Source organism: Pongo pygmaeus, chromosome 22 (genome assembly GCF_028885625.2).
Source record: "Pongo pygmaeus isolate AG05252 chromosome 22, NHGRI_mPonPyg2-v2.0_pri, whole genome shotgun sequence".
NCBI lineage: Eukaryota > Metazoa > Chordata > Mammalia > Primates > Hominidae > Pongo > Pongo pygmaeus.
The window spans coordinates 59,436,520-59,448,603 of NC_072395.2; the positions used below are offsets into that span (position 1 = coordinate 59,436,520).

At 41.7% G+C, this 12,084-nt stretch overlaps 1 protein-coding gene across 6 annotated transcripts in view; it reads left to right on the forward strand.

The window, feature by feature from the left end:
• Positions 1 to 12,084, forward strand: part of DIP2A (disco interacting protein 2 homolog A) — a 112,679-nt gene that overhangs the window by 16,459 nt on the left and 84,136 nt on the right. For all 6 annotated transcript variants that reach the window (XM_054468390.2, XM_063659877.1, XM_054468389.2 and 3 more), the window contains exon 2: positions 9,403 to 9,474. In XM_054468390.2, the coding sequence (XP_054324365.1) occupies positions 9,403 to 9,474 (72 nt within the window). The remainder of the gene's footprint in view (positions 1 to 9,402; positions 9,475 to 12,084) is intronic.

Sequence of the window (12,084 nt, forward strand, 5' to 3'; positions counted from 1 at the left end):
TTATGGAAGAGTCTTGTTACCTTTCACTGACATTGTTATCAGGGTCTTACTTCTGTTAAAAGGAATAATTTAAACAAGCTCATGAGTACTGTAGAAAATATGGCAGACATTCATATTGAGCAAGCACTTTCTGGTCCTTGGAAAGTGCAGTATAGTCAGCCACAGGCTTCAGTTTGAAAGTCTTTTAAGAGTTAGAAACTTCTGAATGTGGATAACTGCTTCTTGTTTGATTTTTCTCTAATTGTGAAATATTTCAGACATACCAAAAACTTGTGTGAGTCATGATACACATACCCACGTACTTACCACCCAATTTTTAAAAAATGAAGATTTGGACACATTAGATTCATATTTGAACCATTATAGAGAGAGATGACTCCCATTCACTCTCTGATTCCTTTTGCCATCTTCCCAACTTCTCTCCTGAATTTGGTATTTTATCATTTAATTGCATTTCCATATATCCTGAAACAATCGATAGTGTTTTTGCATATTTTAAAACTATGTAATTCATCTTTATAAATCCTTTTGAAACTTGCTTTTTACCTCAATATTATGTTTTAAAAATTATGATGATTGGCCGGGCGCGGTGGCTCACGCCTGTAATCTCAGCACTTTGGGAGGCCGAGGCGGGTAGATCACGAGGTCAGGAGATCGAGACCACCCTGGCTAACATGGTGAAACCCCGTCTCTACTAAAAATACAAAAAAAAAAAAATTAGCCAGGCATGGTGGTGGGCGCCTGTAGTCCCAGCTACTCGGGAGGCTGAGGCAGGAGAATGGTGTGAACCCAGGAGGCGGAGCTTGCAGTGAGCCGAGATCACACCACTGCACTCCAGCCTGGGGGACTGATCAAGACTCCGTCTCAAAAAAAGAAAAAAATTATGATGATTATGTTAATACATGTAGCTCTGGCTCAATCTAACTAACTGCCATGTGGTATTATCTTATATGATTATACCATGTTGTGGTAATTTTTTTCTCCCAAGTGTATTTTTGAAACAAATAGAGGATGAGCAATCTACAGAGTTGGCATCAGCATCACTCCGCGGTTCTCTTGGAGAAGAGTGCCCGAGGAAGGTGCAGGGCACTAGCCCAGAAGCGCAGATAGAGACTAGCATGGGGAAGAACTCAGGAAAAGGAGGGAAATGGAGAGAGCCATCAGACAGGGTAGTAAGTGTAGGAGTCAAAGTGTGCTCAGTATTAGAGGAAGCAGATCTAGGGTGTTCAAGGTGTTCAAGGCAGATTTGGGATGAATCTCACTAACATCTTCTAGTCATAGCATCACTCTTTTTTTTTTTTTTTTTGGAGACAGAGTCTCACTCTGTTGCTCAGGCTGGAGTGGTGGAGTGGTACAATCTTGGCTCACTGCAACCTCGGTGTCCTGGGTTCAAGTAATTCTCCTGTCTCAGCCTCCCCAGTAGCTGAGATTACAGATGTGTGCCACCACGCCAGGTTAATTTTTGTATTTTTTATTAGAGATGGGGTTTCACCATGTTGGCCACCATGGTCTCAAACTCCTGACCTCAAATGATCTGCCTGTCTTGGCCTCCCAAAGTGCTGAGATTACAGGCGTGAGCCACTGCACCCAGCTCATAGCATCACTCTTAATCTGGAAGTTGATGTGCCCCTGCTAGGCCATGGATATGTAAAAATGATCATTTAATTTCTCTGTGCATCTGTCTTCAAGTTTTACAGTGGTCAGGTATGGATCACTCCTCGTTTGCTTGCCTCCTCCTGCTCTTGCTCTGTGTGGGCACCTCCAGTAGGACCTGTCTGATTGTTTGTGTAAATCTAGGAACATTGACTTAAGCTTACTCCTCCCATGGTAAGTCAAGGAAGCACGTGCCCTTTTTCCTAATAGAATTATCAAAACTAAAGATTTATACGTATATATTTTTAGCCAGGCATGGTGGCTCACGCCTGTAATCCTAGCACTTTGGGAGGCTGCGGCAGGTGGATCAAGACCAGCCTGGGCAACATGGTGAAACCTTGTCTCTACTAAAAATACAAAAATTAGCTGGGCGTGGTGGCAGGTGCCTGTAATCCCAGCTACTTGGGAGGCTGCGACAGGAGAATTGCTTGAACCCAGGAGGGGCAGGTTGCAGTGAGCCAAGATTGCGCCACTGCACTCCATCCTGGGTGACAGGGTGAGACTCCGCCTAAAATAAAAAAAAAAGATTTGTGTGTGTGTGTGTGTGTATTTCTTTTTTTTTTTTTTGAGTCAGAGTCTTGTCCTGTCGCCCAGGCTGGAGTACAGTGCCATGATCTCGGCTCACTGCAACCTCCGCCTCCCTGGTTCAAGTGATTCTCCTGCTCAGCCTCCTGAGTAGCTGGGATTACAGGCACGCATCATCACACCCAGCTAATTTTTTTGTTTTGTTTTTTTTTAGTAGAGACGGGGTTTTGCCATGTTGGCCAGGCTGGTCACGAATTCCTGACCTCAGGTGATCCACCCGCCTTGGCCTCCCAAAGTGTTGGGATACAGGCGTGAGCCACCATGCCCGGCCATCTTTCACATTTGGATGCGTAATTCACCTGGAATTTAATTTTATGCGTGGTGTGAGGGAAGAGTGATTTCATTTCTATTGCAGTTGGGTAATCAGTTGACTCAGAACATTTGGAAGAGGCTGTCTTTTCCCCTGCTGCTTTGGACTGATTTCTGCTGTGTTGTTCTACTTGTTTATCTCAGCACCTGCTCTATTCTGTCTTCGTGTTTGGTAAAGTCTGCCCTTTTAATTTTATTTTGTTTTTCAAGCTTGATTTAGCTAATCTTGGCCCTATACTATATATAGGGAAATATATAGTATTTCCCTATATACTTGGAATCAGCTTGTCAATTTCTATGCACAAAACTTTCAAGAATTTTTTTTTTTTTTTTTGAGAGGGAGTTTCGCTCTTGTTGCCCAGGCTGGAGTGCAATGGTGCAATCTCGGCTCACAGCAACCTCCGCCTCCTGGGTTCAAGCCATTCTCCTGCCTCAGCCTCCCGAGTAGCTGGGATTACAGGCATGTGCCACCATGCTTGGCTAATTTTGTATTTTTAGTAGAGATAGGGTTTCTCCACGTTGGTCAGGCTGGTCTCGAACTCCGGACCTCAGGTGCTGCACCCGCCTCGGCCTCCCAAAGTGCTGGGATTGCAGGCATGAGCCACCACGCCCGGCAAAACTTTCAAGAATTACTCAGGCTGACTCTTGTGATCCACGTGGAGAGAAATTACACTTTACGGTATTGAGTCTTCAGATTCATGAACGTGGTATATCCTTTCATTTCTTTAGGTCTTTAATTTATCTCAGTAATGTTTTTATAACTTTTTTAGTTTCTGGGTAGTGGTCTTACACACCTTTCATTAAATTTATTCCTGGATTTGAGATAAGTATTTTTCAGTCCTAGAATTTATGTTTTTTTTTTTTTTTTAATTCACAATCCTGCTTTTTAATTCCCTAAACATATTGATTATAGTTATTCTAAAGTTCCATTTTGTATAGCTATTATTGTTTCTTATGGATTTTAGTCATAGCTTCTTGCTGCCATATGTGCCTAATTATTTCTGATCAAATGCCAGACATTGTCTATATAGTGATCATTTGTGACCACAAAGGGCTTACTTTTGCATCTGGTAGGTAGATAGGTTGGGAGTACATGCAATCCAAGATCACTTTAATCTATATAGAGAGAAAGTGATTTGAAACTGGCTCCAGTCCTTATGAGTGCTTCTCTATTTTTAGTTCATACCCAAGGTGTAGTCCTTCTGAGTCCCAACAAATAACCTGGGATGCTTTCCAGGGCACCTCGTCCGTGATGAGCTCCTGCCTCTCTGAGTCTGTCCAAGTTCCACTCAGTTCAGCTACTTGGTGATTACTTGTTGACTTCACTTGGCCCTCAGTTCTTCACTTCTGTAATGTCTTCATATTTAAAGACAAATTTTAATGCGATCTTTTTAGTTGTTCCCATTGGAAGAGTTGGTCTGAGTGCTATAATTTTGTCAGTGCCATAAATGGAGTTCCTATGTGTGTGTATGTATTCAGTTTAATGAACATATTTTTCATATTTTATTAAAAACTTTGAGATAAAATAAAATATTTACTAAACATTTAAAAAGTCCGCTTTTAATTACAAATGAATGAGACAATGGACATTCAAACATTACTGTGGAAGCATATCTATACTCTTCAGTGTTAAGCATAATAATTTGCTTATTTTTTTTTTTAAGGTCTCATTCTGCTATTCAAGCTGGAGTGCAGTGGTGCGATCATAGCTCACCGCAGCCTTGAACTCCTGGGCTCAAGCAGTCTTCCCACTTCAGCCTCCCTAGTAGCTAGGATTATAGACATGTGCCACCACAGCCAGCCAATTGTTTTTTTTTTCTTTTTTTGTAGAGACAGGGTCTCTTTATGTTGCCCAAGGTGGCCTCTAACTCTTGGGCTCAAGCAGTCCTCCCACCTTGGCCTCCCAAAGTGCTGGGATTACAGATGTGAGCCACCGTGCTTCCCTGCAGAAACAATTTAAATTGCAGTCAGCTTAGGCTCTACTTTTGTGTATTAGATCTGTGTATTTAAGACCCCTGTGTTTGGAAACTTTAAGACTTGGCAAGTGAAATCTCTACATGCTTATATTAAGTATAAGAACGACTGTTACCAGTGAATGGTGCCACCATGCAAAATATTACCCTTCACAGATTTTCTTCACCTTTTGTTCTGTGTCATGAGCTTGGAGACTGCCTATATTTTTTTTGTGGCATCTGTTTTCAAGTTTTGTTATGGTCAGGTATTGTATTAGTCTGTTCTTATGCTGCTAATAAAGACATAACCGAGACTCGGTAATTTATAAAGGAAAGAGGTTTAATGGACACACAGTTCCACATGGCTGGGGAGGCCTCACAATCATGGCAGAAGATGAAGAAAGCAAAGGGACGTCCTACGTGGTGGCAGGCAAGAGGGTGTGTGCAGGGGAACTGTCCTTTTATAAAACCATCAGATCTTGTGAGACTTACTCACTATCCGGAGAACAGCATGGGGAAAAACCTGCCCCCGTGATTCAGTTACCTCCCACTGGGTCCCTCCCATGACACGTGGGGATTATTACAATTCAAGGTGAGATTTGAGTGGGGAGGGCACAGAGCCAGACCATATCAGGTATGGATCGTCCCTCATTTTATTGTTTCCTCCTCCTCTGTGTCGGCACCTCCAGTAGGACCTGTCTAGTCCAGTGGCAGCTGTGGGCTTTCCCAGCTGCCATGGCACAGAGACCTTGCCTTGGGATCCTGGGTAAGCTTGTGTGGCCCAAGTTGGGACCTAGTGGACTCTTTGGACCCCTTTGGCAGCAAGGGAAAGGCCAACACCTTTCCAAAGGAATAAACACTGGCAGCTGTGTCCAGCTCACTTGGGTCCAAGGTCTCTGGTGTGTATCTGATTTCTGGTTGGTGCCCACCTTGGAGGCGGTAAAAGTGACCTGACCAAAGGCAGACTGTACTGTACTGGATTGGAACCTGCCAGGCCCTTGGGGCTCCCAGCCACTGTGTCATGCCCTGTTGGGGTGCTTCTTCCTTAGCCACACTTGGTCCATTGTGGAGTCACCCAGCTGCTAACTGCCTGAAGTACTTCTTTGTCACACACTCCTTTCAGACCCTGGGAAGCTGATTTGCTTGAGTCCAGAAGTTGGAGGCTGCAGTAAGCTATGCCACTGCACTCCAGCCTAGGTGGCAGAGCGAGACCCTGACTCTAAAACATAATAAAAGACCAAAAAAGAAAAAGAACAGCACCCTCATCCCCAAACACTCCTCATATTATCCCTTTGCAGTCTCCCGGTCCCGGTCCCCCAGCTGATCTGTTCCCTATCCTTATGGGTTTATCTTTTCAGAAATGTCATATAAATGGAATCATATAGCATGTAACCTTTCGAGAATGGCTTTTTTCTCTCAGTGTAATGTATTTTGAAATTTATTCACACTTTTGCAAGTATCAATAGTCTGTTCCTCTTTATTGCTGAGTAGTTTTCCATAGTATGGTTACGTCACAGTCTCTTTATCCATTCACTTGACATCTGGGTTGTTTCTAGTTTTTTGGTGATTAAGAATAAAGTGGCTATAAACAATTGTGTACAGGTTTTTATGTGAACACAAGTTTTTACTTCTCTAGGGTAGATATTCAAGTGGAATTGCTGGGTCATCTGGTGAGTGTTTGCTTTACTGTATAAAGAACTTCCACACTGTTTTCCAGAGTGGCCCATCAGCAATATATGAGTTTCTATTGCTTCTCAGTCCTTGTCAGCACTTGACATTGTCAGTATTTTTAAAGCTTTAGCTGTTTGAATAGGCATATAGTGGTATCTCATTATGGTTTTGTGTTTCCTAACAGAAGGAAAATGATAACAGCGGAAATCAGTGAAACTGAAAGCAGAAAAAACAATAGGAAAAAATCAGTGGGGCCGGGCGCAGTGGCTCACGCCTGTAATCCCAGCACTTTGGGAGGCTGAGACGGGTGGATCACTTGAGGTCAGGAGTTCTAGACCAGCCTGGCTAACATGGTGAAACCCCATCTCTACTAAAAATACAAAAATTAGCCAGGCATGGTGGCGCATGCCTGTAATCCCAGCTACTCCGGAGGCTGAGGCAGGAGAATCGCTTGAACCCAGTAGGCAGAGGTTGCAGTGAGCCAATTGCGCCACTGCATTCCATCCTGGGTGACAGAGCAAAACTCCATCTGAAAAAAACAAAAACAAAAACAAAAAACAGTAGAACCAATACCTGGTTCTTTGAAAAGATAATAAATTTGATAAACCTCTAACAAGACCGACAGTGAAAAAATACCAATTACCAAAGACACAAATTACCAGTCAGGAATGAAAGAGGCCAGTCTCTATAGAGTGCCCAGACATTAAAGCATGGTAAGGGAGTACTATGAACATCTGTATCCATATCTGGTTATATGCCCAGTAGATGTTTCGGGCAGCGATGGACCGCATATACAACAGTGGCTCCATGACATCACGATAAAGCTAACAATTCTTACCACCCAGTGACCTGGTGGCCATTGTAACAACACATTACTCACGTGTGTGTGGTGATGCTGGTGCCAACACACCTACTGTGCTGCCATCTCAAAGATGCAATCCATATGATTATGTACTGTACATAGTACTTGGTAATAATGAATGAACGTTACTGGTTTATGTATTTACTGCACATTTTATTGTTATTTTAGAGTATATTCCTATTATATTTTTAAAATGTTAACTGTCAAACAGCCTCAGGCAGACCCTTCAGGAGCTATTTGAGAAGAAGGCTTTGTAATTATAGGAAGTGTCAGCTTCCATGCATGTTATCACCCTTGTGCACTACTCATCCTTGTTCCTGTGACCTGAAGGGATAGTTGAGTGCTTTTGAGAATAGGTTTTTAGAAATTGTGTTGCCGAGTGAAGGACTTGGTGATATTAATAGGGATTTGGCATCTGTGATCCTAAGTGAGATTCTTCTGCAGCAGTGGAGTTCAGCCAGAGCCATATTTCGTACCTCTGTGATGCAGATTAATTGCCTCTCCTACACACATGCACATTTGAAAATTACTGCCTTCTAAACCTTAAAAAGTTGTGCACAAGTTGAAATTTAATAAGTGAAATTTTATAGTTATATCCTGAACCTGATGAGGATTGTCACTGCAGCACTGAGCATGTTGGTGTGGGCGGTGGTTGGCTCTGGACCTGGGAGTGTCCAGTGATGGAGTGAGGGGGTGAACAAGGATGATGTACTTCCAAGGGATACCTGGGTCAGTGCAGTGGATCAGGTGTGCTCATTGCATTGAGGAAGGGTTGGTTTTAAAAATGGAAGGCTTAGGGAAGAAAATAGTGATTTATAATATAATGCCATTCAGGTCAATTAAAAAATACGCAGACACAAAGCAACATGCATTCTGCAGAATATATTCTAAAAGACACTATAAAAAAGTTTCTAAAAGACACTATAGAAAGAAGCTATAAGAAAATATGTCTAAAAGATGCAAAAAAAAAGTCTGAAGAGATGGAACACAGTGGGGACACAGGGAATAAATAAATGGAAGGACAGGCAGATAAGCATGAGAGGCTTGGGAGGGGCCAAGTGAGCTCTTAAAGCAGAGGCTCTGTGCAGAGGGCAGGGCTTGGGCGCAGTGCAGGGTAGAGTAGGTGGGGAGGTTGTGGTAGGCTGGTCTGGACCAGAGCAGCTGCTTGGCCCACAGGCCGTGGCTCAGGCTCTTCTTCTGTAGGATGGCATATTAATGCCTACCCACAGGCTTCCACTGAGGCTTAGCTTAGATGTCAGATATTCAACGGTGTCAGTCTGTTCACACAACAAATCCTACAATAAAAAATTCATCTAAAGGAAATACTCGGTTATGTACTCAATAAATGACATCAGCCCCTTCTGATTCACAGCAGCCTTACTGCTTTGCTTGTTTGTTTTGAGAGAAGGGAGGTCTTACAAAACACTAAAAACTCTACCATGTTCACCCAGAGGACAAGCTAATCATGAGAATTGTAATATATATTTCTGGTCTAAATAAAGTCTTCACATCACACATCCACTGTTAGAACTTCCACGTATGTGTAGGAAACCAAATAGTGTGCTTACGTTAAGAAGTGTTTTCATGATGATGCATTTCCTACCTCATTCCTGCGTGGTTTAATTTGTTTTCAGGCTGTTTTTCCTTATGATAATTTACTGGAACAGCCGTCCCTTTTCCTCCTTTCCCAAGGACACCCCTTGGCCTGGGAGGGCTTGTGTCCCATGGGTCCCTTATTGCAATACTTGTGAAACATGAACCTTCACAGGAATTACTGGAGGATCTTGATAAAGTGTGGATTTGGATTCTGTCAGTTTGAGATATGGCCTTAGAGTTTGCATTTTTGGCAAGCTCCCAGGGGATGGTGATCACAATTTTTAAAATTTGAAGTGTTATTTACACACAGTAAAATTCACCCTTACTCTTCTATAGTGGTACAGATTTTTGACAAATGCATATGCTCATGTAACCACCACTACACTCCCAACGTAGAACAGTTTCACCACCCTCAAAATTCTCTTGTCTCTTCCTCAATCCCAGCCCCTGGCAACCACTATCTGTATCTGACTCAATGGTTGTATCTTTTCCAGAATGTCATAAAAGTTGAGTATTCAGTAGACTTTTGAGTCTGGCTTCTTTCACTCAGCAGCATGCATGTGAGATCTATCCAAATTGCTGTGTGTATCAGTAGTTTGTTCCTTTTTTACTGCTGAGTGGTATTCCATTTTATGGGTCCATTGTAGTTTATTTGTCCAAATACTTCGTGGAAGGACATTAGTGTTTCCAGTTTTTCAATCATAAATTGATGTTTAATTTTAAAATTTTGGAATTGTAGAAGAAATGTAATTCTTTTTTCCATTGTTGTTTTAGGCGACATCACTCAAAAAGGATATGAAAAGAAAAGGGCAAAGCTGCTTGCACGTTATATACCGCTTATTCAAGGTAAGGTCAATACACTCAGGTGTTACATAGCAATTATATTGTTTCATAACATTTGATTTTTAAATTGTTTTTAGAGTTTAACATTTGTTAGCAATGTTAACCAAGTTTAAACACTGATATATGTTGATTATTGATTGAGACAGGGTCTCACTGTGTTGCCCAGGCTGGTCTTGAAAAATATGCCTCTAATATTAAATAATAAAATCCAAAGACATAGATTATAATTTAAAGCTCTGGCTTGATACAGATCTCAGATCTCATTCCCAAAGAGGATTTATTTTATTTTTATGATTATGAACAGCCTGGCACAATTCTTACTAGGGCTAGAGCATCTATTGTAGAGATGTCGGTTCTTCCCACATTAGATTGATTTGTAGATTCAGTGCATTCATCATTTCAATAGGTTTTTGTGTGTGTGTGTGTAACTTAACAAGTTAGTTCTAAAATGTATATCCAAGTATAAAAGGTCAAGAGACCCAAAATATTTTCAAAAAAAGAATAAGGTGAGAGGATTGGCCCAACTAGGATATGAAGAGTTATTATTAAAGCCGTTGTCACTAAGACAGACTGGACAGCTCAGACAAATGCATACGTGTGTGGACTTTGCACATGCGAATGGTGGTGTAGCAGGCATGGTGCTGGCATAGTGCTTTATCCATATATAAAACACATGACATTGGAGACAAAAATTGGTTCCAGATGTATTAGGCCTAAATGTGAAAGGTCTTTAAAGCCTTTAGAAAATCTTATAGGAAAATTGTTACCATCTCAAGATAGGAAGGATTTTTTGATGTCACTAAAGGTACCAAAAAGCAGGAACCATAAAGGAAAGGATTGATTAATTGGACCACATTAAAATTAAGAACTTCTTTTTTTCAAACGTCATCATAAAGAGATTGCAAAGACAAACTACAGAGTGTGAGAAGATAGTTGTAACACAAAGAAGAAATAGTATCCAGAGACCAGGTGCGGTGGCTCATGCCTGTAATCCCAGCACTTTGGGTGGCTGAGGCGGGGGGATCATGAGGTCAGGAGTTCAAGACCAGCCTGGCCAACATAGTGAAGCCTGTCTCTACTAAAAATACAAAAATTAGCCGGACATGGTGGCGCGTACCTGTAGTCCCAGCTGCTCGGGAGGCTGAGGCAGGAGAATCACTTGAACCTGGGAGGTGGAGGTTGCAGTGAGCCGAGATTGTGCCACTGCGCTCCAGCCTGGGCGACAGAGTGAGACTTCATCTCAAAAAAAAAAAAAAAAAAAAAGAACTAGTATCCAGAATGTACCGAGCAGTGCTGTCCAGTAGAACTTCTTGCAGTAACGGACATGTTCTCTGACTGCATTGTCCAGTATATGAAACACCAGCCATGTATGACGATTGCGCATAAGAGACAATGTCTTACTCTGTTGCTCAGGCTGGTGCACAGTGGTGTGATCATAGCTCACTGCAGTCTCAAACTCCTGGGTTTAAGCAGTCCTCTTGCTTCAGCCTCCTGAGTACATGGGATTACAGGTGTGCACCACCACGCCAAGCTTACTGATTGGGATGAGGGTCTCGCTATGTTGCCCAGACTGGTCTTGAACTTCTGACCTCAAGCGAGTTTTCTGCCTCAGCCTTCCAAAGTGCTGGGATTACAGGTGTGAGCCACCACACCTTCCCTTAATTTAATTAGTTTAAACTTAATAGCCAGAAAGTCTCCCAACATGATAAGAAAAAGTCTAGTAGAAAAATGGATGAAGATTCAAATAGGTTATTTCGTAAGAGGAAATCCAGATAGCCAATGAGCAAATGAAAAGATGTTTAACCTCACTAGTAATCAGAGAAATGCACATTGTAAGCACAGCCATCTATCCTGTTGGAGAGGATTCAATTAGTAGGATGCAGGCAGCTAGTATTACGTAGTAAAGTTGAAGAGGTGCAGCAGTTCTTCAGGTACATATTTGCCCTAGAGAAACTCCTATTTGTTTGCACCTTATTCTCTTGTACAAAAATGTTCATTATATCTGTAAACTGCCAAGAACTCAAATACCCATCCACAGAATTCATACAGCGGAAAGCTAAAGACCTGCATGCATCAGCAAGAATGAATCTTGTAAACATTGTGGGGATGAAGGAAGCAATTACAAAGGCATATAGCCAATACAAGCTTAAAAAAAGATGCCAAACCGAGCTGTTAATATTTAGAGAGCTGGTGTAGTGAGTCCAGAAAGAGAAGGAGATGGTTTTCACAGAAGCCAGCACACCATTTCCTCATGGAAGTTAGATTGGAGAGGGCCACAGGGACCCCTAAGGCACTGAGTGTTTTATTTCATAACCTATGTGGTGGTTACATTGATTGTTTCTTAATAATATTCTTAAACTATATACATGCTTTATATCGCCTGTATTGGTATGATATATTTTATAACAGATCAACAACAACAAGAAGATTGATGAGGCTCTTTATATGCTGATATTTATTCACCCAAAATAAAAACAAACTCAGAGTAAAATTGGGATTGAAGGAAACTATTAAAATATCTTTAAAGCCCATTTGTCCAAAATCACCAGCAATCATCAAACTAAACAATCAGATACTGTAGCCATTTCCATTCCAAATGGGTAAACAGAAATG